Raw genomic sequence first — 26,509 nt, forward strand, 5'->3', positions numbered from 1 at the left:
ATTGCTGTTTACTGACCCTTTGAATGCTGAGATGAAGGCGGTGTGTTGAGAAAGCAGCTGATGAGCGCTACTGCTGCTTCATTAAAATTCTCGGCATCTTTATCAGCTGTTATCTGAGGTTTCCTTGGATTTGCCCATTTCGTGCCCCCACCTGTTTAAGATGTGTTGTTTTTACAGCATTCTTCTGGACCTGGAGAGCTGCCCTGCAATTCAGATGAGTGTTGTCTGCGCGGGGCTGGGCATGCTGGCTCCCCTCCAGTACTTAAATCTGAGCGTCTCAATAATTCCTTTCCTTGTTTTGCATTTTTGGGTGTGAACAGTGTTGTAGCCGATGTCACTAATTCCTTTTATTTCCCTTGACAGAAAGTCGGTGACTCCGTTTTCTGACTGTCATAGATGGTAACTGCAATGCTGAAGATACTGGCTGAGTCGTTCCTCCTCAGCTCTTCTGCGTGAGGTGAGCAGCCACCTAGATGGGCAAAAAAAATTAATTGCAGGATGTCTGAGGGGGCCTTTCCACTCCCCCTCCTCCCTTCCCCCCTCCAAGGACTTCCCTGCTGCCTTTGCACTGGGGAGGAATGAGGTCTCCATCTCATTTCTGAAGGATGCTCAAGATTTCTGAGCTTCACTTGTGCTTCATTTAAGGCCACCTGTGGTCTGTGTTACATTGTCCGGGTGTTGGAACTCAGCGGGTTGCATTCTGCATTAAATGTGAATTCTGAATTAAATTAACCCAGAAGACGTGAGCAAAGCAATAAATCTGGTCCCTTGCCCACGTTCCTATATTTGGTCAGCTTGATGGTTTTCCAGGTCTTACCTGAAATGCTGTTCATCTGAAACGCAAGAATGAACTAAACCAGATAACAGATATTACATTGTATCTTTCACCATAGTTAGTCAATATCTGATTAAAAATAATTGCATGAATTTATCATGATAAAAACTGTTTCCAAGTAATTTAAATACAGCTTGAAATGAAAAGTTTTACTGTATATTCAATATGTACTATTTTCAGATTTATCTTCAGTTTCTTATCAAGAACAATGCTGTGTATTATGTGTTATGACAATGTTGCTTTTCATAAGGTTAGGAATATAATGGAATTTTCTGGACTAAACTACTAATAACTGATAATTTTAATGAAAATCACCAAGATTATTCCAATAAAGACAAATCTTGAAGACAGGTGTTATCTCTGCTTGCGCTAATACGGATGTCACGTTTTTTACCTATAAAAGTAGGATTAATCACTAATAAGTAGAAATATGTTGAGAATTTAAACATGGTATAAATTCAAAAGCTGTTACATAAGGAAAAAATGACTATGTAAATTTACGTCAGAAACTAGCTCTTGTTTGATGTGGTACATTTTGTGATGAATGTTTTTTGAGACTTCAAAGTTGTTCCCACTTGAATCTGGACGAATCCAAAATATCTTGAAACTCATGTCAAATTTGCCTAAATAAGCGGCAGGTTGGTCACCTCTTGGGTTGAGAGAAAGAGAGATTTGAATTACCAGGCTGAATCAGAAGTTCTGAGATTTTGTTTTGTTGTATGCCTTTCTTAATCTCTCTCGTTTTGGAGTTTTTCCATGGTACATAAACGTCGTGGACAATCACTGAAGCAGCCATTTAGAAGTTGGTCTCCTGCATTGTAGGGAAGACCCAGAGAGACATTATTCCTTGCTTCCAACACCACCTGGTGAATATTTTAATGAGTTGTACAGTATAAAACTGCTTCAGCAACAGGACTTGATCCATTCTTCTCTCAGTTGCAGCCTGGCTCTGGTATTCATCTGAACTGTTGGAGAGCTTAATTAAAATCCCTTAGTCAGAGACACCTTTCGGGAGTACCTGGTTGCTGATCAAGAAAAAAAAAAAAAAAAAGGAAAAAAAAAACACCCAGGAAAAGAGAAGAAAAAGCAAAAAACAAACAAACAAAAACCACAAAAAAACCAAAAAAAAACCAAAAAAAAAAAGAGCTCAGAGATCAGGGAGTTGAATGCGAGTCCCAAATTCCAGAGAAATGCTTGAGTAATGTCTAATTTTCCCTTTCAGGCTGGTTCATCATGTACTGATAAGCAACCCCTGCTTTTCCTGCTGCATTTCCCATGTTGCTTGTGTATATCCCATGTTGACACATGGTCTGGAGCTAAAATAATTCCAGATCTGGTATTTCAGTTGTCAGGGATCTTAAATATAGGACAAGGGGTCTGTATTCGGAGCTGAATTTTGCACCTGGAATCCATTCTCGGCTTTGGTTTAGTCTGCATATAGCACGATAATATTCGTGCTGTAGATAAATTAAATAGAGAAAAGAAGGGACACATCACAGACTATTATCAGAGCCCTTGCCGTTTATTTGCACCGGCAGATTTCTTCTTAAGAACCTGCTAAAAGCATTTGCGATGGCTGGCTTCGGAGGATGGGACTGCAGGTCCTTCGGGAGCTGGCCCTCTCCTCTCTCCCCCCCTACTTTTTTCCCATCTCCTGCTCTCCACATGAAGCCTCCATAACAGACTTGTCCTCCCTGAGCCTGGCACACCGGGGCTACGAAACGCACAGTGGCCACCAGGTTAGCCTTAGGCTGCTCCTGTTGCTTTGGTGTTCTAAGTTTTTTAGCAAGCTTTTTCTTTTTTTGTTAATTCTAGGACCAAAGAAGACAAGAGACAGAATTATCTGAATTATGCTTCTACAACAGAACTGGGTTTCTCCTCATTGGGCATGGCAAAGCCTGGGGAAGTCCTTCCTTCTGTTTGTTTTCTTAATGTTACAAACAGCTGATCTGGAAGCCAGAAGAGGTCATCAGTTTGTCTGGAAAACAGGTAGGAAAAAGATATTGTGCTTATCTACTAGATAATTCCTGCATTCAAGAATGAAGTGATTGCCCTTTCTCCAATCTGTTTTGGCTCAATAATAAATTTAAAAAGCCTGATAATGTCTTCTATTCTAAATTCTTTTGTAACTGAAAAATAGGGGGGTTTATTCTCTATTTTAAATTAGTAACCTTCATGTCTGTTGCAGTTACGCACCAGAGTGACCCTGGACTCTAATTCTGGACTCCTCAATGCTTTTAATCCAAGAGTAAAATTTTTACTGGATCCTGATACCATCATCCTAAAGTTGCTTCCTTTGAAATATTTAATCATTTTCTTTCCATGTTTGAATGCAAAGGGCACACCAGCATCTTTCAGGATGAACTGAGCCAGAAGTCCGTGCTCTTGCTTGATCTATTCATAATTAACATTTCATTGGTACACTTAGTGAATTATTCCTGTCCATCAGTCAGGTTGGACACATGCAATGTTTGACTGTTCAAAATTGGGCATGTGCAACGTTTGGAAAATTTGTGAAGACATTGATAACACTGCGATTCTTAGTGAGAGGGAGGTAGTAACTAAGAAATGGTATGATACAGATGCATAAAACAAAGCATGACGCATTGGATGCTTGTTTTCTAGGACAACGCAACAACAAAGAATGTTCAATGAAGTGGAAAGATTGGCAAATTTGGGAAATGTTTACTCAAAGTACTTAATCCAAAATATGCAAGTGAACCAGGGGTTTCATTGCCCAGCATTCCTTTGAGGTTTGTCCTTTTATGACTGAAAAACAGAGCAATTAAATTTGATGGAAAAATAATTTTCCCCCTTTTTTCAGAGAGGTTCTTTGCTCTTTTGGTTATTAGTTTTTTTAAATTGTAGTTCTGTAGAAGGCAAGAGACTGAATTAGCTGAATGAGGAAACAATGAAGCTTCTCACCCTGGTGACTGGGATGGGAGGCTGAGTGCTGGTGAAGTGCTGGTACAATCTAATGCTGTTTTTCTAAAGACTTTTTTTTTTTTTTTTTTACAATGTCTTGCATGAAAAACGAAGAGGAAATAAACAACAACATAAACTGTCTTTCTCCAATTCACTGTTATTTACGTGATTTTTCAATAAGCTTTGAAAGGTAGAGTTGTTTTCTTAAGACAAATTAGACCCTTCAATGCTGTCTGTCTTCTCTTCAGTTCTGAAGTGTATTTTAACATCGTCAGTCTTTAGAGGTGTGCACTGGAAGTCATAAAAATTAAATTTGACTTGATGATTCCAGCTGACAATAGAGAGATATCGATGCTTCAAAGGCATCTGAGGCAGATGTATTTAGAACTAAGAGATGGTGGTGCACAGCTTTGCGTGGACGTGGGCTGCCGTGCTCTGAAAGGCCCGTGATGAGCTCCTCATAATGGTTTGCCTTCCAGATGCAGAAGAAAATTGTCAGTTCTAGTGGCTCCCACAGTAAATTAGAAATATCTGGGCTCTCACGAGTCGTTTTAAAAACCTTAAATCCTGACAGTATTTTGATGCATTTTCTCTGCTTATGTAGTGACTGGAGGTGGAAAACAACTTTGAGTGAAATGTTTCCCAAATGAAAATAACTTGTGAGCTTGAGCCAAATTCATTGTCCTGTTTGGCAAAAACAAAGATTTCTTTTTTCTTTTTTTTTTTCTCCAGTTAAATATTTTTATGTTTGTAAACAAAATTTTTTCATTGGAGTATTTTGCTGAAAATTAGATAAGTTATATCTAAACCCCAGATGTTTAGTTCCAGGTTGAAATGAATAGTATATACACCCAAACCACTTTGTTTAGCTAAGAAACAAAGTATTATTTGTGAAGCCTCTACTTTCTCTGCAGTGATAGTGAAGCAGCAGCGTTTCTAAATCATGAATCTTGGTCTTTTGCAATCATCCTAAGAAGCAACACAACGGGCTGAGATTTCTCTCAGTAGACTGAATGGATACTTATTTTGGAAAAAATCTTGGTTAGAAGGAGCTAGGTGTATTTTGCAGTGTCAGGGCATATATAATAAACTAATGGCTTTCAGTGGTTCTGCTGCTTGTGTTGCAGATTTAATTTCTGAGGCATTTGGAGGCATGTGTATCAAAGTAAAATTGCAGTGACCTTGACATTAGTTACCAAAGAGTGTAAATGGCAATCGGTCATCAGGGTGGCTTGTGTGGCTTGGCTTGCTTTTGTATGCATCTTTTTACTTTGCTTGAAATGATTTTTCAGGTACGGTTAATCACACAGGTGTAGCCTTCAAAAGATTACAGGGAAATATTTTGGAAAGAGAGGGATGGTAACTTGAATGGCGCAGGTGGATCTGGAGAGGCAGAAGGGTTAACGTAACCTGTTGCGGCAGGATATTAATAATAAAATAACTTTGGGATGTAGACCATGGAGATCTTGGCCTAATGAGATCTGTGGTTTGTATGATAAAAAAAAAAAAAAAAATCATCCTATAGTTTGAGGACGTCTGTGCCCAATACAAAAAAATAATAAAAATTAAATAAAAGCACAGCACAATGAACCGAAAAGTGTAGTTTTAATGTCAGAACTGAACAGATCCATTCTGATAGAAAGAAAACCTGCAGCTGTTGTCTTTTTTTTTTTTTTTTTTTTTTTTAATGAAACAATCTAATGAGAATGAGCAATCCCTGATGGGAAAGGAGATGATCGCTTTTGTTTTTAAATCTCGAATTGCCTGTTTCAGGCATGGCAAGTTACTTACCTGCTCTAGACAAACTCAACTTCTTATTGAAATGTCACGCTTTATAATTAAATAAGATTATGCCACTGAAAGCTCTGACTTTAGAAAAATGAATTTATAAGTACTAAAGTAAATTTTCGTAGCGCATGGAAGTCCGGAGATGCATCCTTAATAGGGATAGAAAAAAACCCCCACCATTGAATCAGCACTGAAGTTTATAAATCAGGCTTTTTTTCAGCTAAAGCCTTGGCTTTATCTAATGAAGACTCATACATTTTCATGCTGGGCTTGGTGCTCTTGGTACAGGTGAAAGCAATTGTGTTGAAATCACTGCATCTACAAAAACCCCAGGCTCTACACGTCTAAAATCTATGAACTTGGCAGTGTGAGGTAGTTTATTTGTACTCTTCCCTCAGCTATTCAAAGGGTTAGCACTTGTATTTTGCTTATTTGTGGCCTATCTTAAAACCATTTATTTTTAGCCTTTGGTTTCTAGAGATATATTAATGCCTGAATATCCGTACGCTATATCTTCTGGTTTCAAGACATTTCTTGTCAGATACTTGTTTTGTGACCACCAACCTAAATACGAAAGCAATAATTATACCAATTAAATTACTCAGCAACCTCAAATAGCTGAATAATTTTCTGACACTTGCTAAACAACAAAGCAGTTTTAGTGATACAATCTTGAGAAAATTTAATTGGTTCTAAATCCTTGTAAATTAACTGTGTTTAATGCAATAGCCAATTAGCAATTTGCATATTTCACCATGTTGATTTTCTTCAACTCTTGAATGGTCCTAAAAATGCCTGGAATTTCTGTAATGCAAATATGTTTAACAATGGCGATTCAAGCTTCTAAAACTGTAAATAGAATATTGACATGCACGTGAATCCACATCACGATTCTGGTTGGTTTATTTTTTGGTGAAACTCTAAAATTCAGTTCTAAAGTCTAAATTACATCTAAAATATATGCAACATGAAATATTTTGGGCACTTTACAGGGAGGGGGCTAATAATTACAATTATGAAGTGCTGAAAATATGATCGTTCCTGGAGACGCCTGCAGTTGCTGCACGGGGAGGTTGCGGTCTCACCATCACTGCTGGTGTCTTCAGCTCCTCCATAAACCACACCTCAGTAACTGTGCACATGCTGTTTCCTCAAAAATACTAACACAATTTAAGGGATAAGAAACATACCCCATAAAAGATGGCTCTCAGAGCTAAATCAGTGATGTAGCTTTTTCTTAACAAGGGGAATATTTTATTTTATTGTATTATGAAAATATTCTGATTTTTAAGAAAATTGCTCTCTAATTTTGGTAAAATGCTATTTAACATGGAAATAATATTCTGTGTACTACGGAAGGCTGGAGAAGGACTTTTAGAAACCCAGGTGTGGTGTCCCAGTGCGTAATTCTGTCCCATCTGTAATTCTCTCCAAAAAATGAATGAGGATGGGGATTTAGCCCAGCAGGGACACGCTCTCTGTTACGGATGGAAGAGCACTGAAAGTGAGATATCAGACTGGGAAATGGATTTGTAATACATCTGATCAGAGTAGAGAGAGAAACCATTAATGTTCTGGTATTTGTGGGCTTCTGGGAGCTAGATGTGGTGAGCCAGAAGTTCTCTTGTCCCAGGTGAACACAAAAAAATTTAGTTCAGAGTTATTACCCATATTTGAAAGTCATTCTTAAAATAGAGTTACCAAATGGGTTTTGATCATTAGTCTTTCTTCAGAAACAATCCATAATGGAAAGGGTATGAAATGAACTTTTCAGAGAACAACTTCTAACGTGGAGGAACCTTTGAACTACTCGTGAATGTGGGTGAGCCAGTTATGGCTATGATGAAAAAGATCTTTTGTTCGCTGTTCTCAGATAATACTGCCATAAAATGCCCTTTCTCAAGATCTTAATTTCAAGAAGGCCAGGTGCTGGTTTGGAAGTGCCTTTGACCGTATGTCTTAAAAGACAAACTCTTACCTACGTGCACCAAATGTTAAAAGGAGTCCAGATCTTCAAAGGACAGTAGAGCTCAAACCTACCGCAAAGACATTCAAAGACAGGTCTGCAACAAGTGGTATTTTTCAAAAAGCTCTACAAGGTGAAGAATGATAATCTATTCCAGATTAATTTATTTTATTTTATTTGATAGGAGAAGAGTTCATGAATGAAGTGCATGTGTCTTTTTAGTGATCTTTGTGTGGTATCTGGAAGTTTTATGATATTTCTCGGACTGACACATCCAAACTGCTTATTTTATGGGAAATGTTCTAATTGTAGGTTATTCTTATGCTACCTTGGTGGAGGGGAATTTGAAATATTTAAACTCTAACTGGAAAATTAGCCTTGATTTTGAATGATTCTAAGGTTCTTCACTACACTGATTGTATAGGACTGCTGTGGTTCTCTTGGGTGAGAAATTGCAATCTTATATTGACAGCAGCAACAATTAATAAATAATTTTTTAAAAACCTATTAAGTTCCATTTTAAAACTAGTCAGATTGTTGCCAAACTTCATGATTGAAAAGTTGCTCTAGAATGATAAGCCTTCTTATTTTCACCTTTAACTTTATTCATGATCAGTTCATACCTTTGCCAGACTATCCTTTAATTTAAGTAACTCTTTTGGTAGTTGCTCCTAATATATTTGTGAATTAAGGACACCAAGCTATTCTGGACCCCTGTTAGCAAACATATCCTCTTTGAATTTGTTTGTCAAACCAAATATGTTATAAACATTGCTCCTCAGAATTATATTAAGTCTCAGGTGAGATTTCGCCTACTGATATTTTACAGTTTTACTTAAAAATTCCTGGCTTAAAATATCTCAGAACCACATAGGTGGTGCTCTTTTTGAATATTTTGTAATAAACAGTTTATTTTGAAGTAGTTTAGTTGTTCTTAAGCTGTTGGTATAGTTTCATTAAGTAGCCATTAAAAAATTATTTCAAATACAAAAAAAAGTCCTTTAAAATTAGTTCCAAATTGCTCTGAAATCATTCTCTACAAAGAATATTTTATGGGGCAATACAAGTTATACTTTTATTTCTGCCAAACTTTTTAAAAAAACAATAATTCTTGAAACTTCGTAAAGCAAGTTGATTTGCAAAATTTCATTAGCAGCAAAACTTAATGTGCTGGCTGATATCAGTCACTGATGTTTGAAAAAATTTTAGGGTGGCCTCAAAGCTGATCCTGTATTTCCTTAGTGCAGGAGTGCAGTTGTTTCACATTGCTAAGTATTTGGGTTTCTCTCCTCATTCCTTACCCTTTCCTATCGACATTTTCACCTTTCTCTTCCACACCTGTAAATATTATTATGTGTGGTTCTGCTACTTCCCCTCACCCTTATCATTCCAGTTCTGATATGGTGTCCTCATCCGATCTCGTTTCCTCAGCAGATGAATCCAACTTGTCTTGGAGTTGTGGAAATGCCTTACATTATAACCCTTTGCAGTAGTGGTACAAAGACTATTTAGGTGGGTGAGGCATTTCAAAGTTGGTGGAAACCTTGTGTCCTCAGGAAGTACATGCTGTTGAGTTTGTCAGAGGAGCGGACAAATGTGAGAAGAGCTCCATCTCTCTCCTGAAGAACCCTTCCTGTGCTGGAAGCTCATCTTCCAGCCTGGCCTGTCCTCCAGGTGCTTGAGGTCTGCTGCCGTGTTGGATAAACGTGCCAGAGCAGCCCATTGCATACCCACCTGGGTCCTGTCCACCATAGCTTCTCGATTTATCCTTAATCCACATGGCTCAAAGCTCAGCATATGGGACGTGGCTGAAGAACCTGCCCTCATGGGCCAGAGCATGCCATCCAGTGTCAGAGACATCAGAATTGTTCCTTGAGGAGTTACGGTTTGGAAAGCATGCTCAGCGATGCAGAAATGCTTAAACTGATGCCCTTTTTCCTTGTCTTTCGGACCTGGTATGTTCTTATTAGCTCTAGCTTCGGTAGGGACTCAAAGACACCAGTGAAATATTCTTGGTGGCACAGCTTGGAGAACGAGTCGCTGGCTTCTGTATTTTTTTCCTAGAAAAAATGCACTACAGCAAGCAGTATGGGAAGCATAAAGTATCAGTCAAATCAAAAAGGCAAGCAAAAGAGAAATGACACTGAAATATATGTTAAAATTAACACTTTATATGCTTGGGGGTAATACACAGAGTACTAGTTCCTCAGCGGAGATGGGTACGGTGCAGCAGTGGGGCTGTAGGCTGATGGCGGTGCTTGCTGAGTTCAGATGTAAGCTTTTACAGCATGTGCCTGGTAAATTTGTTATTGTTGGGCTTGCAAAACTATTTCAATAGTTCTTTTACACAAAGACTACACCCTTTAACAAATATCTTTGTTTAATGGACATCAACTGTTCAGTAGGTGGTGGTTTAAACTAGATTACACAGGAGATCCTCACTAATCTTTTAATGTCCCTCTTCCCTTCCTGAGAATAATAGTTTTTGAGAATAAGGTGCTTTTTTCTGGTTTTTGTTGGTATTGGGAAAAGTATAAGTTAGGCGTCTTATCCTTTTCTTTCCTCGATAGTTACTATGGGAACAGAGCTGCGGGTCACAGGGGAAAATCTGCAAAAGTGGTTTCTTTTAAATTGTTCATTTAAAAAAAAAAAAGATAGCTTATTATTGGAATTGTGGTACTTTTCATTCAACTTTGTTGGATTGTATTGTTGTACATATTTCACTCACAAAAGAAGCACAGTGAGTGGCAAGAAAAACAGATGGGGATGTTTTTGTGCTTTTTCCTTGGGGTTAATATTTTTTTAATTGAATGCAGCTGTTGGAAAGATTTCTGCTGTTACGTATAGGCGGAGCATTAAAAATGGATGATCACATTTTCAGCCTGTTTCAGCAGAGTACTAAATTTAATTGTTCTGCTGCCCTTGTTCAGAACCCTGCAGGTTTTTTTTAATAATTATATCTTAAGTTAGTTAGAATAAGAATTTCACTAAGCCATCTAATTGAAGGATTTCAGTATATCGGGGTAATCATTTCCTCATTCAGCTCTTGTGTACAGCAGAATTATTGTGGGTGGAAATATCCCAAATTGTATTAGAAATACCTAAGACACATGTTGTTATTCTCAATATGCAGATAATAGAACTGACTCTTTCTAGGGACGTGAGGTTTTGGTAGTTGGACCACTGATACCGGTTTTTCCCTAGATATTTTTTTTTACCCTGGTACGTATGGGAATAGTCCTGCTGTAATCCACTTAATCTTTTTTCATTTTTTCTTTAAAAATTTTTTTTGAATGGTAAAAGCCAGGAACACAAAATAGAGGAGTTGGAAGGGATGGGGGATATTTCATGGTAATCCAGATTATTGACATAGTGTTATGGTTTATTTTAATCACCCTCAGCTGGTTGATATATTAAGTGGGCATTTCATTATATCTAGTAGTTTTGAAGATACGAGCTTCAGTTTGCATAGAGAATTCCTGCTGAGATCAATAGGAGCGTGGTGTGTGACTCCAGAGGCAGTATCTGGTCCTGGTGTCTACCGCTTGGTAGACTTCTGCAGTTCCTTCTTCTAGAGACCTTTTAAAGTTCATGGTTAAATGTACCTCCATGTCAGACTTGCGTATAACAGCGATTTAGGATTATAGAGCTAAATTTGGAAAAGCGTGTTAAAACCTCATTATAGTGGTTCTAAATATATTGGTTCTATGTGCTGGGGGATGAGTTGTAGACAGTTGCTGAAGTATATCCAGCTTTTGTATGGCATGTCCTGCAAAGCTAGCCATGAAAAATCACTTCTCAAATGAGAACTTAATAAAAACTTTCCTGCTCTGAACGCTAAGCCCTACTCCCCGTGCGATTAGTGGTTTCATTTCTTTCTCAGCAGTTGGGTAATGATTATGGCTCCAGATGCTGCCGGAGTGATAAAGAGAGTGATTAATTTCACTTGAAAGGGCATATGTTCAAAGAGGAGCCAGCCCCAACGCCCGGAACACGCAGCCCACGTCGCTGCCGCGCTGCAGCTCGCATGACTCGGTACCCACCTGTTCTCGGGGAAAGTACCAGTAAACCTACAGTGTTTCTCTTAAACCAATATATTTGCTGCTTGGTTTTGCCCACTCAGTGATGTATGGGTTTTTTCTGCTCCCCGTATTCCACAGGATCTGGTTTTAAAACCGCTTTGCGTCTCTTCATAAAGTAGCGATGTCAAACTTCCAACTTTGCGAAGGGGCTGATGCCACCAGCGCAGCCCAAGTAACCGCAGGCAAGCTCAGAGTTACGTTTATACCCTGTACAGAATGAAGTGGTAACGAAAGGATTCATATTCTCTGGTGTAGTCAACAGCAACTTTAAGTGTTCCTACGCTTTATTTGCAATAATGGCTCACACCTTATGACTTGCTGAAAAATCCTGACATTTAAACTATTACATTTTCAATATAGTTAAAAAATTAAATGTAAGATAGGTACTTTCCTAAGTCTTTATTAGGACTTTATTGACCTATTGAATAGGTCAACAGAAGTATGAAATGTGGCTGGTGGTGCCAGCCGCGGGATTAAATACAGGGCGAGGGGATATCTGGTGTTTATTGTGTTATCACCTGAACTTCTTCCCTGATGGGTGTCCTCTGGGCTTTATTCTATCACCCCTGAGATCCAAAGACCTTCAAATATCAGTAGTTTAAAAATATCCACCTATGTGTGAGGCATGTTTTACTTCTCTACAGTATGACATTTATAACCATAAATTTCACAAGTTTGAAGCTGCTGAAGACAAAAATAAATCCAGTACTTGTGACATCTTTAAGATCTTTTGACCCATTACTTAAATTGATTTATATCACCCAGTTGCTTTTAAGCAAAATAAGCACTTTTTTTTTCTAGCTGTTGGAAGTCTTCACAGTATAGGTTTTGGATATAGAAAAATTAATTCTATACATTTATTAAATGCTGATGTGTATTAGCTGCATAGTTTTGAAGCAGCTGCCTGGATGGAGTGCAGAATTGGGGTTTTTACAGACAAGGATTTAAAGGAGGCTGCAATGATGAAACACCAGGAACTTTTCAGAAGTTCTTTTATTAAATACGGTGCACATACGGTAGTGCTCGCGTAAAGTTTTTTTATTGTCATTCCCCTAATATTCTTGCTTGTGTTAATAAAGTAATGCTGAGTTTAAGCGGAAGTAAAAATGGATTTTAACAAAATGTTTGCAGCTCTGTGTGTTAAATGTGTTTAAATGACTACAGTAAGTTATCTAAGCTTTCGTTATCTTCAGTTAAACTAATTCGGTACATCTGTTTTCCAACTGGCATTAAATATTCCGTAACCCAAGTATATTATCTTAATTTAGATAATTGTTAATGTGAAAATTCTTGATTCTGCAGATGTGCATTACCAAATTTAGCATTGTTCACTGTCAGCGGTGAGCTTGTAATGTGGGGAGTTGTCTGTGCTTAACAGGTAGCTGACATGGACTCGTTTCAAAGCTGTAGAAATCTGATAATGAGGGTTTATCCAAACCTTAACTATTATTGACCACACTTTCCTCTTAAGGAAATATCCGTCCTCTAGCTTCTGCATTCCTGTGCAAAGTGCTAAGAAAACCTTACTTTTAGAATTGGTTCCAAACATGAAAAAGTGTGTGTGTGGGGAGCCAAGTATGTCCTTGTACTGAAAGTTATACTGTGGTGTGTCTGAGTGCTTAAACGTGTTGCTTACATGTTAGTGTCTGTGTGTGTGTATGTTTATGTGCTATTTTTTGCGTGTATTTATATGTCAACCGTGTATAATTGTCTTGCCATCTAACCAAGGACACTGGTGTAGTGGCAGAAATGGAAAACGTAGCTGCAACGTTTTGAAAAGACTGGAGAAGGATCGAATGAGAGACTGGGAAGTCAGAGTAAATGATGACAGTAATGTTATTGTGCCCTAAGGGTCTTGCAAAGTACAGTACTTAAAACCCAATTTTTGCTTTGTAGATAAGTGAGCGTGTCTCAGTTAAGTCAATATACGTGTGCAATAAATGATAAAGCTTGGTATTACACACCTTCTTTGATATTTTTCATACTTACTGCTTTAAAGGTAACATTATATTTATGTTCGGAACACTCTAAAGTACTTTATGCGTTTTGTTACGAGCTTTCAAACGTGTTGCTTGGTTTAGTAATGGAAGCTCAGGCAGCCCAAAATTTTCACTCTCACATTAGGTATTTATTGATGGCTAATTGTCTCCTGACCTTTGCTAGGACTCCGACAAAGCAGGGAGTGACACCAGGGGATAACAAATCAAATAAATTGAAAAACAAGTGAGAAATTTTAACTCTGTGCAGTTACATGTAAATATTGCAGGCTGCTTTTTTTGAAGGAAAACAAGGTGAAAACCAAAAAAAATCCCTGCTTTGCTTATAGATATTTTAAAATTTTAATGTACTCTGGATATATATATAAATAAAAGGTTTACTTATTCATCTTCTTCACTGTGATTTACTTGTCCTTGATTGATTTTTTTTTTTTTTTTTTTAAGCAGATGAGCCAGCTTTCAAAGTCTTCAAAATGATTTAATTATTACAGCACACAGAGCCCCAAATCAGATTTAAGGTATTTTGATACAGTTTGTGGAATAAACCGGTGAACAGATGCAGAGAATGGAAAGTTGCTGGTACTCATATCTATTAGGTGATTCTGCAGGCAGAAGATTCCCCATAGACCTTAACTGAAAGGTCAGGAGCTAACCTTAGTGTATGCCATTTAATACAATATCATTGGGATAAATACATTATAACTATATGTCTGTGTGTCTTAGTGTATCAGGAGCCAAAGAAATGGTAAACTCGCAATGTTCTGAATACATTACCAGATAAAGCTATGCAGCATTCAATAAAGCAATTACATAAAAAGCATTACAGTCAACTTCAATTCCAATATTAGCAGTAATAATCAATCATTTCCAATCCAAGGGATGGTCTAATCACTTTTTGTTGCTGCTTTGAAAGGTTACATTACTCAGTTATCTTGCAGCTGAGCAACCTTTTCATGTTTGCTTCATGTAGGATTTTATAAATGTTCTTCCTTTTAATCTCAGTATTTTGGTATTGGCTATTTTGTAAGAGTTTAAAAATTTCCCTAACCTTTTCTCACACCAATATAACTTTTTACAGTTCTTAAACATTTTTGGAGTAGAAGACATAATTGTCACGAGCAACAGATGAAATTTTTCAACCTGTAAAAATCTCCTTTTTGCTTCTTGTGCTGGTGTTACCACTTTTCTTTGTGGTGGAATAAGCCTCCTACATAAGTAATCTCATTCAGCTTCATCCAGTGCTTGTTCCTGTACAGTTCAAGGACTTTTCTTCCTTTGGCACACTTCAGATCGTGAAGTCTGACCTTCTCACAGAGTCTCTTCGTCAGCCTAGTCCCCGTGACCGACGGGTTTCTCTCCTCTCTGCTCTAAGCTGCGTGGGCTGCAGGCTCTGTTATAGATCACTGCTGGTGGATATTAATTGATACTAGCTAGGTAACCTATTTAATTCCTTCCTTAATCAGGTAATTTGGGAAATGTTTAAGGACAATTATCACCATTAGGATAGGACGACTAAGTTGGTACTTTAACAAAAAGACAGACGCATGAGAAAATGGGAAAAAGATAGTTTCCATCAAATTTTCTTCCTGCTTCACCTCTCAAGGACAACAGGTATGCTGTGTGGTTGACCGACAAAGTGACAGACTTGATTCAGTTTTTTTCTAAAAGTATAAGTTTTAGAGGGCCTGATTTTTTTTTTCTTTTTTTTTTTTCCCTTTTTCTTTTCTTCTTCCCCCAAGAGCCTAGATACTTTGTGAAAGATCCTTGTTTTCAGGTCTTCTAGAACCAATTCTAGCCAATCCTTTTTACTTGTGGACAGTGCCATTTAGACAAAATTAATCACAATACAAAATAGTGACTTTTAAGCAAAAGTTATCTCCTTTCCTTAGATATGAACCTGGCTAACAGTTAGTTGAATTACTGTATCCTGGATGATGCCCGTTGGCCCAGAAATTAGCTTCCTCCACTGACTGGTAAAATTAGTGTATTTTGCATGAATGAGAACCAAAAGGTCCATAGCATTTTAGTTTGGTCGTTCCCCCCCCCGCCATGTAAATAGCAATTAAAGCAGCTGGGGAATTTTAGCTTACGAATAAATTATCAGAGATTTGTTTCTTTTTTAGTCTTTGATGGTATTGGCAAAGCCGTCTGTTAATGTATTGCTGAAGGATGGGGTTTTTTTTTCCTGTTTTTTTTAAACCATAAATATTTTTTTTATGTCTGGCTTGAATATACATTTGAATGCTCAAGACCGTCCTGGTAGCCTGTGGACGCATACACATGTTCTGCTCCGCTTGCCTTTGGGTAGCTATTAACATGTGGAAGATCTATACATCTGAATGAATTTCTGTTGCAATGTTTTTCATTTTTACTCTCTATCAACATAAATCTATTCAGTGTGACTTCTGTTGTCTTTATGCACTGACAGCTGCACGGAGGTGGCATAGGATGCTACATGGAGCTGCTGATTGTTAATGTCATGCATTATTCTAGGCTTGCTTTTTTTTTTTTTAAACTAGGTTGGTAAATGCCATATGTAAAATTTCATAACTTTCTCATAAAGCCCTTTTAGTATCTCTCTGGAGACTCTATTGATAAACTTTCCCTTAAGCATACATACAAATTAAATGTGAGAACCTGCGGCTTAAAAGAAATTGCTCCGAGGCAATGATTCACAAGGATGAAAAATCAATAAGGGTTTCATTAAGGAAGGAAAGAAAGTTTAGACAGGCTCTTTGCTTTGCTTTCCTATGGAAAGTAGAGGGAGAAACCATTGATCATTTTATTCAGCTTTATTCTTAGAAATAGGAGTCATAATGTTGATGTGGGTATTTTGAAGCATGAACGTGGCTGGGTGAAAGGATCTGGTGTCTGTGATTTCTTTGACTGCGTCCCCAGTGTATCTTCCCAGATTCTCCTTTGGCTCTTCATTTGTATGAGCAGCACCTGCTGTAAGTGGAATTATCCCCTGGAGAAGCAGCTTTGATTGGTAACTCAGAACTTGTTTAAACGGGTGTATTTATGCAGGAGGTTACAGCATGGACCTGCAGAACTGCTGCCGAAGGGAGCTGCGTCCCTTGGGTAGAGGCTTCCGCCCATCGCTCCACTCCCCAGCGCATCGGGTTGGGTGACCCCGCTGGGTGAGTCGATTCAGATAGATGATGTGACGGAAACTCTGATTCTATTTTTAAGTGTTTTCTGTTGAATCAGCTATCTGAGACGTGGCAGCAGACGTGGTGGGGCTGAGCAGTGGGAGGGCAGGAGGGTGCTGGGGGGGGGGGAGCCCAGCCCGCGGGCGAGAGCTGCGTGGGTGAGGGTGCGTGCAGACCCTGACACGGCCGCCCGCTGGGGCAGCGCGTAGGAGCTCCTCTCTGCTGGGAAGATTGTGGTTGTCAAAGCTGGACTTCTATAGCAACTGTATTTCCCTGTCAAAACTCTCATTTCTTTTTTTTTTTTTTTTTTCAGTTTTGCTATTAAAACTTGGTGATGACACATGTTAACAATCTTACGGTGACATTCGGCACTTATACATCTGTTTGTTTTCATTAAATACTGTTTTTTGAAAAGTTTCAGTGGCGATCCGATTAAAACGCACTTAGGATGGAAAAACCTGGCAGAGGTTCTCTCAGCCAAGAGCAAATTTATTTCTCCAAGCTTGTTTAAAAAAACCAGGCATGCTGGCAGGGTTGAATAGTAAATATGAGCTGTACATCTCGTTCAGCGGGCTTTTTTTGGATGCCTTGCCTGAACCGAACAAGTGAGTAAGTGAAATGCATGTGACTGAGGGCTCTGACAGAGTTGTGGTGATGGATTAAAATCAGATGAGCGAAGCTGCTGCCACCCCTGACCATCTGCCCCGTGCTTTGTTGTGCATCCCAGAACAGCAATGTTTGGTCTGGTCATGAATCAGCTTTTATAAAACAGTTTTTAGTCTGGAATGTTAAAGTAAGCAGCCCTGGGGCTGGTTTAGTTTAATATGCTTCTCCTAAATGGTTCTGGGGGAGAAGTCATTTAAGAGAAGCACGAATCTTTATGATCTTAATCACAGAATGGTTTGAGTTGGAAGGGACCTTAAAGATCATTCAGTTCCAGCCCCTCCCACCAGACCAGGTTGCTCAAAGCCCCGTCCAGCCTGGCCTTGAACACCTCCAGGGATGGGGCAGCCACAGCTTCTCTGGGCAACCTGTTCCAGTGTCTCACTGCCCTCACAGTGAAGAATTTCAGACTGCCCCAGCTGTCTAAGATGGCTTGCTAAAAAGGGGATGTTATTTGTATTCCTGAGGCTGAGGGAAGGTACTGGTGCTGCTTCCTCGCTCGCAGCTCCTTACCCCGCTGCTCTGTGTAACTGCAAACGTGCACCAAGATGTGGCTGCTCGGTGCCGGCGATGGGGACAGCGGTGTCCACAGCCCTGGCCGTCCCTGTACCACCCTGCCCTGCGCAGCATCGCCCACCCCGAGAGTCACACAAATGCTGCTCTCAGCCCAAAGTTTCTTCTCAGTGTATTTAAAATTGGGTTCCTGTTTACTGCTCCAGTTACCCATTTGTAAATATTTTCTCTTAAGAGCAAGCTACTCTCTGTTACCTAGATATTTGTATGGTAATTTATACAGTGATTGCCTAACTTACATCTTCATCTGCAGGGCATCCAAACTGTAATTTGGGGAAATCTTTTGCTGGGTTTTGGAGAAAAATTGGGTTAAAGCTGATTAGCTGAAGCAAATGCGGTGCCCACAAAGCTACGCTGAATGCAATAAACAGTAATAAACAAGTGTTTGGGGCTGAAAGTCTCACGCCTCTAAGGGCCATGGGCTGCCGGGTGACCTGCTCACCTTTCCCAGTTTTTGAACAGTGGAGAGTGAACAGATTGGATCAGATCTTGTTTCAGCATCATCTGTTTCCACAGCTGAAGCTCCCATATGATCAGATGGTATAAATTATTTAAGATGCAGAAGCTGTGTACCCGGAGTCTCCAGTAAAGGTTAAGGCTCCATCTGTTCTGCCAACCTCAAGGATTGCACATTTCATGGCATCGTCTGTGTTGCTGGATGACATCATAAGAGTCAGGAACACTCAAACGTGCCCCAAATTGTTGCTTCACATTTGCTTCACGGCAGTGAAGACCTTACCACCTTGGCACCGTACGCCTGGGATGCTCTTGGCCCAGCTTCAGTCAGTCACTCTGTGCTGCCAAGTGCACCTTCGGCACCAGGCTTAGCATCCTCTAACAAAAGCTGGACTGGGCTGTGTACAGCATCGAGAGAAAACACACGTAACCTGAGAGGTCCCTGTGCAATAGGGGGAGAAGACAAAAAAATTAAAGGGGGGAAAAAAAAAGAAATCCGATCTTTTGTGTTCCTGTTGTACATACTGCATCTTGTCTAAACCACATTTTCAATTAAAAAACTTAAGGCTAATTGGTATTTTAGTGCTTCTACTCAGAAATGAGGACGGTAGTATTTTTCGTGTAACAAAACTGAATGAAATTATTCCATGTGCAGGTGATGAGGAGAGTAAGAACGGAGGTTTGGAGGTCAAAACTCCTCCAAGTTTCCATGCCGCCAGCCTTCTCCTCTCAAAGAGCAGGAGTCGAGTTTCTGAAAAGTTCTCTGAAGGAGAATTTTGCTTTGTGACATAAAAATTAAATATTGACACTGTTTTCTGTTTCTCCTAAAACCCAAGTAAAATATAAATTCTCTGTGAACTATATTCTACATATATAGAAGAAACAGAGAGATGCATTTTCTTAAAATGTGCATGGCTTCAGGTGTAGGTTTAAGGGGTCGCTCCAGGTAGCACAGCTGCTTACGATAAAATTGCGAGAGTAAGGAAGGATGAAGTTTAGTCTCACAGATGAAGATTACAAACTTCTAAAGCTTAATTTTCGGAGCTTCATTTTCTCCTGTTCGGTTTATTGTAACCCACCTTGGAGTCTTTTTCTGAAGGCTGGCTGATTTCCCTTCAGTTAGAAACCAGGCGGGATGATAGATAAAATATCTACTGTGAAACTTTTGTATCGTTTTTCTAAACATAATAATTATGTTCTAGCCTTGCATTCTTCTGATACAAACCCCAGGTACTGTGTTCCTGCTTTTTTCCAAGAACAATACATAAAGCCTGACTAGGCGGCGTGGTGACAGCTGGCTGGTACCGCTGGTGTTACAGGTTGTTAGAGATTGCGTTAATGGGCTCTGTTCTGGGGAGATTTATAGCTCGCAGCTTTTGGAGAGAAAGGGAACAACCGAAGCTAAATAAAGTAGGGTTTTTGGGTTTTTTTTTTTTGTAATTTGAGAAGAGTTTTGACAGAGATTTTGTTTGGCAGACCTGCCTGGCCTCATCAAAAACTTGTTTTGTGTGTGCGCGCGATAGCTCGGAAGCGGAATAATTTTGACCACTGTGCTGTCATATTAGGGCTCAGCACTCGGCAGCTATCAAAGATGGATTGGATGGAGCTGGGGTGGTTTTGGTACTGAGCTCATGGGGGCGTTTATGGACGGCAGCGGCACAGGCAGTGATGGCTTGCAGAATCACAGGGTGGGCAGGGAGTAGCCGCCATCCCTGTCTCTGAGCCCCGGGCTTGGGATGCGTTTGGTTTGGGCTATGGCGGCAGCCCGGGAGCTGTACGGCAGTTTTTGGAGGTGTGCATTTCCCCTGCCCCCACCGAAGACTAGATGAGCCATTCAGCCTGAATCAAAGATTTATCCCAGAGAGAAGAAAAATTAAGAGGAGACAGTTAAATCTCTTTTTATGCTTTTTGACTTTATGGGATTTTTTCGTTTTGTGCCACGACTCTGGTTTTCTGAGCTGAAAGCTGAAAATATAACAGAACATAAAAGCTCATAAATTTAACATAAGGCAGAAAGGCCATAGAATGAATAAATACATTTACCTTCCAGGGAATATCTTTTGCCAGTAGACTTCTTTCCGTTCAGTTCAGACTCCGCTGTCTCAAGCATATAAACTCTATATCTTGTTTCTGGAAAGAAATCGCTCCCAAGTGACTTCAGTAACTCCTTCGAAGTGAGGGTAGGTGGCTATCCTAATTTTTCCTAATTTAAGTTAAACCACCTAGCTTTTTGGTACTTTCTTTAAAAGAGTTAGACATTTGAAGAGCTGCGATCTCTTTTTCTCTCTTTTGCCCCTGCGCTGCTAACCCAAGCCTCATTTCCCACCTGCCCTTGCCTGGATCTCTCCCCTGTCCCTGCACAGCTTTGCATCAGTCGGGAAAAGAGGAAAAACTGCAAAATGAAGGTTACTGGGTATGTAGGACACAATGCGACGAGGGCTGTGGTAGTGCGGGAAGGATGTTTGTCAGCACATTACTGTGCTCAGGGTCATCAATAAAGAGGAATGTGATTGTTGCTCTTCTTTTACAATTCTTTCCTGAGGTTGTTTTTTTTCCCCATTTCTCTAAATTCATAGCTTTGGCAACAAATGCTCTTTATGGGGAGCAGTCAGCAGAGAGTTAAACTGGTCCATGGCATGTAGTTTACCTAAGCTTAGTGGAATGGCTGAAAACCAGAATTTGCAGCAGAAAAATAACAATAAAATCCAATGTAACAAATTGTGAGATGCTAACTGCTGCTGTTGTAGCAAGTGTACTCCTGCTCCGTGGCCTGACGGTTGTTTTCTGTGCTGTTGTGCGTGCCTCTCTGCTTTGGGTGAAAAATAGTTGAAGGAACAGACCAAGACAGTAGAGAATATCTGTGATTGAATGGTTTTGTCAGGCTTCTGTTTACTCTAACATAAGTTTGTTTTTTTTTTTTTTTTTTTTAGCTGAGGAGGTAATAAACTTTTTATTAAAACTCATTAGCTGCCCAAAATCATAGTGGCCTTTTATGCATTTTTAGAGTGGTCAGGCTTGCTTAAAGTCAACGTGGCGTTATTTTTCTCAAGCAAAGGTGTTTTACTCCCTCTAAAATCATGGCAGATTCTTTTCTCTCTGGGAAGTTCCTGAAGCCATCAGTAATTTCCTTCAAGTGTCTGAATTAGCGATAAAATATTTGAGAGTAAAATTTTGTGAACCATACCAAGTTTCTCAGTTTTTCAGAAGAGTAGGCAGGGAGAGCTATGACACCTGCTTGCTGCAGGGAGAAGCTGCTCAAATAATCTAATATAAATCAATACAGGATCGAAGCACTTCATTGATTTATTAATGGGACATAATTAACCAGCAATCAGTGAACTGTATATTCAAGACCAGTTATCAGCAATGCGCTGGATGAGCTACAGTACAAGATGCTTGGTATAAAACACCTTCCTATAACTAATGTCAAAAAGTTTCTGATCAATCCCCCCACCCCACCCCAAGAAGCAGCCCTCCCCCCTGAAGATGCATCCCCCCCTATCCCATGGGAAACACGGGTGCTGTGCCTGTGTGCACCCATCTGTCCCGTGAGATCTGCCTCCCTGGGGCGAGATCCACACTGCCGCGCTCTTCCCACCGCTCTCTCCCCTCCGCTATAAGAAAAAAAAATTAATATTGTGCTTTTTATACTTTTTAGGCTCATTTCTTTTATTGTTTCAAAAGTCTGTGTGTAGTTCTCTGGCTGCTGTTTAATGTGGCTGATGGCTCATGGTCACCCTCTTTAGCGTGGATCAGTTTTGGGCAAGTTTGGGTGCCCCCACTACCGTGCAGAGCTCCGATATACTACATCTAGGAGTGGTTCTTGGAAGTGCTTTTTCTGGAGGTGGTATTTAAATCCCAGACATGGGGTTACCTTGGGGTAACAGACCGGGTTTTACTCATAGCTTAGTGTACCAAGCAGCGGGATACAGCCGTGGCCGTGCATCTCTCCCCACTTACCTCCATTCACTCTGCGGCTGCATCCATTTCTGTTGTTTGCTAAGTGGCCTTTCCATTTGAAAAGGGATACAGGAATAGATGAGAAAACACTTGCAATTTTTGCTTTCTTATACTTTGCCTTAAGAGGAAATACCATTTTCATGTTAACAAAGAAGAGAGATTAATTCATGTCCAGAGCTGGTTTCCTCTGGGTAAACAGGCAGTTTGTCTGCAGTAGTTTCACAGTGATAGATCTCACAGATAAATTTTTGGTATTTTGTTCTGTTCAGTTGGCATAATCTGACAGGCCACATCTCGGGTCTTTCATTCAGTTTCAAGCCAAAATATTATTCTGGAAAGAAGCAGATCTTTTCTTTGCAGGTTATGGATCTGTTGCCAATTTACCATTTTTTTTTTCCTTTTATCCCCCGTGTTCAAGATACAGCACCTTTCTGTGTTTGGAGTTGTTGCTGATGGGAAGCACGGGGCCTAAATTCTCAGAGTGTGTTGCCAATGCTGCACGTGGTGCGTGGACAAGACTGTATGAGCCCACCAGAAATGAGGACAGCGAAAAATATACTAAAAAAGCATTTGGCGTAGGGCTGTCTGGGGTTTCCGTGTGAGAAACGCGGGTGCGTGCCTTGTCTGAAGCCTGGGCAGCAGACCAGGTACTTGAGATAAGTACTTTATTTCTGAGCGTGTGCTGGCCGCACGGGTGTCCTTCAGGTGCACAGTAGGACTAAAGCACTCCATTCCGGTCAATGACTCCATCAGTCAACGTGCGAGAGCGATGGGGTAAGGTTATCTAATGAAGACTTCAGTAGGACCCATGTGGCAGTTAATCATACTGTTGGCATGATTCCTTTAGCTCCTAATATTCTTGAAACCTCATATTATTCTTAGCCTTCATGCTAACCATCTTTCATATCTTTTTCTTTACATTTTGCAATAAATTCCAGAGGCTAATCTGTATTCTTTCTTATTATTTTTTTTATCATTTTATATTTTGCTTTTTTTGGATTTCCATGATCTTTTGTAACAAGCTTGTGCTTCTTTCCAGCTTTTTCCTTAAGTACTTTGTGGCAATCATTTATGTCTATTGTAAAAATTTTCTTCGATTTGATTTGGGCTCAAAACTGTTTCAAGAGTACAGACATCACCCTTTTAAGAACACAGTAAATACATTTTGAATTAGTAGGTAATTCAGTCCGTTTAATTAAAATTTTGCAATTAAGTCAGGACTACTCATAAAGCATAGGCAACTCCTGGGTTGTAGTTCCCTTTTATTCTTTCTGATGCAAATAACAGTAGCCAATGGTCTCCCAGTAAATATTCAACCCCAAAATATATGGAAGAGATATCTGAAATATTGACTCCAATTATTGAGTTTTTAAAGAAGTATTTTACAGGCAATTAACTATGACTACCAGTAATTTTTTTGAAGTGTTATGTTATTTTGACTGCATACCTAATGATGTTTTAAAAAGATGTCAACTCTCGTGGAAATATAAGAATTAGAGACGAGGGTGGATTTTTCAACAGCACAAAGGATAATTGGGTGTCTGACTCACATCAAAAGTTAATGCAAGTTGAGCGCCAAGCCCTTTTCGTACCTTCACATATCTCCCTTCAGAAAACTTAACTAGTGAGTGTTCCCACCATAAGACCCGGTTGCAGTTCTGTGTGCACTTAATATTAATTTCTATTTTGTTTTTTTAGCATTTTTTCAAGGGTAAATGTACGTGAGTTGGCGGCAGCGAGTGACACTTTTCGTGTGTGCGGAGCAAGATGTGTCTCTCGGGGGCGTTGGCTGGGGGTGATGGGTACAGTAAGTGCTGCTAGGTACTTTTACAGTCGTTGTTGGGAACCTCAACTCGAAGAGATGCTCCTGGTAGGTGCCTCTCTGCTAACTCTACAGCCTTTTCGTAGAAAGCTTAGCATTTTGATAGCCGGGCGTGTCAAAACTGAGCAGCTGCAAAATTAGTATTTGCATGTGGTTTTTTGAAGAGTGTTATCCGGACTTTTTTTTTTTTTTTAAAATAGTGTTGTCATAACTATTTAGCCAAAGGAACCCTCTGCTGACAGTAAATGGAAAAGCCAGACATCAAGCCTTAGACGTAAAACTGTTAGAGATGACATAGCTTGTTATGATATAGGCTATTTTTGGACTTCACAATTTTCTTCCGTATGCCTATCGGTGTTTACTTTGTTGTTCTTTGTTCTCCTTCAGTAATCAAGATCAGCACCCAAGCTGGAATCTCATTTGACCAAGCAGTGACATAATATTTCCTCTCTTAAGCTGTATAACCACTTCTTTTTGTGGAAACGCTGGCTCTGCTCCAACGTTTGAGTCAGCAGGAATTTCCACTGACTTTGTGTGAGGTCTGCGGAAAAAAAATGATGAACACCACAAATCCAGACACAACTTCTAACGGATGGTGTCCCAATGGACAGGTTGATTGCTGGAAAACATTAATCAGATAAATGCTTCTTAGTAGTTTCTTCTTTGATGTAAGGCCAGAAGATGAAGTGTGTGAGAATAAATGTATGTTTCTTGCTGACCTTCTTCAAACCTTGATTTCCCCTTTCTTCGAATAAGACCATGAAAGCAGCTGCAGGGAGCAGCCCCGCAGCGGCACTGAGGCTGTCCTTGTCCCCAACGCTGGCCATGCTGTCTGCCTGGGGAAATTCAGTAAGAAAAGGGCAAATATGCAGACTTCCCTGCATCCCCTTCTGCTTCTGACAGCCTGAAGCTTTAGGAAGGCCTGAGCTGGAAATGGTGCCTGGACCTTAGGGATAATGACCTTAATAGCCCTGATGGACATTTCTCTAAGCATCTGTCCAAATTACTTTTTGAAACAATTTGTACTTTTGGCATCCAAGCATTCTAGAGCAACAAGGTTCAAAATTTAATTCTTCATAAACCTGCTATGGTGTACGCTGAAAGCGTATTTGTTTTTGCTAACTGTATCCCTTGGTCTGATACATTATATTCCTTTTCCTTACAGTTCTTGCTTTCTAATGGAATTATGCTATATAGTTTTGTAAGGTTTTAAGATTACTGCCTATCAGATAACGGTAAAAGGAGTGGTGAATATATTATTTTCCTTTTTTCCTTTCCTCTTCCTGATTTTCATACTGCATACGCATTAATTGTGTTTTAATTTTTTCCAGTTTGACGAGTCAATCTAGGTAATGCCCCTTTTGAACGAAAGCCTTAATAATCCTTTTTACCCTTCTCTGGACTTTCTCTAATTTTTCTATCCTTTTCTGAAATGGGGAATAGGACTATGTGCAGTCTTCCAAATGGGAGTGCTCTATCCCATGTACCATACCCTGCCCAGGGATGCTTCGGGCTCCGGTATTTCCTGATGTTCTGGTGTGTCTTTCATTGGAACTGAATGTTCTGTATTTTCTCTCAGTCTTCAAATGACTCCAAGATCTTTTTTCTGAAACGTTACTAGTTACGGAGCACGTTACTAGTTATGTGTCGTTGAGGTTGTGTCTCCTCTGGCTAAAGGAATTAGACTGCTGCTGGGTGGAAACCTGGGCCGGGGAATTTGGTAGTGTCCTGCTTTATGTAGCCAAAAGCTACATTTTTATCTATGGACTTTCTGATTCCTCCAAGGACTCTATTTCTGAAGTGTGGCTTTTTTTAATAAAACCTGTGTTGACTCTTCCCCATTAGAGTTATGTGTATCTGTTTATTCCATTGATTTTTGTAGCTTCTACCAGTTCAAATATTTGATGAAGCTATGGTTCTCCCGGCTTTGCAATGAATGGAGGAGGAAAGCGGAAGGTTGTACGTCGGTTAGGTAACTGATTTCCTCAAAACTTATTTCCTCAGAACCAGAGACAAGGAGAGAGGAAGAAAAGGGAGAGGAGCAGGTAGGCAAGTGTGTGTCTGTCTGCTTTTGGATGGCACAAGTCTGTTATACTTTTTATTCCCATGCCTGACAAACCTTCTACAGGGAGCTGGCATTGCATCTCCATTCACTTCTGCTAGCCCCACTGCTATTAAATATCCGGTTTTCTGATTTTGAAAGAAAATAAGATTGCTTGCAAACAGTTCTGCTTCGCGTTTAATAAAAATAACTAAGGTTTTTCCTGTACTTTTGTTGATATCTGCTGGA

General features: G+C 39.7%; 1 protein-coding gene across 6 annotated transcripts in view; it reads left to right on the forward strand.

Annotated features, from left to right (window-relative positions):
• THSD7B (thrombospondin type 1 domain containing 7B) overlaps positions 1-26,509 on the forward strand; it is a 330,826-nt gene that overhangs the window by 58,690 nt on the left and 245,627 nt on the right. For all 6 annotated transcript variants that reach the window (XR_012588260.1, XM_074594199.1, XM_074594198.1 and 3 more), the window contains 2 exons: positions 364-457; positions 2,651-2,824. Coding sequence is in view for 5 of the 6 variants with exons in the window: in XM_074594199.1 (XP_074450300.1) it covers positions 2,686-2,824 (139 nt within the window). In the remaining variant the exon portion in view is untranslated. The remainder of the gene's footprint in view (positions 1-363; positions 458-2,650; positions 2,825-26,509) is intronic.

The sequence above is a fragment of the Larus michahellis genome, chromosome 7 (assembly GCF_964199755.1).
Source record: "Larus michahellis chromosome 7, bLarMic1.1, whole genome shotgun sequence".
NCBI classification, from domain to species: Eukaryota; Metazoa; Chordata; class Aves; order Charadriiformes; family Laridae; genus Larus; species Larus michahellis.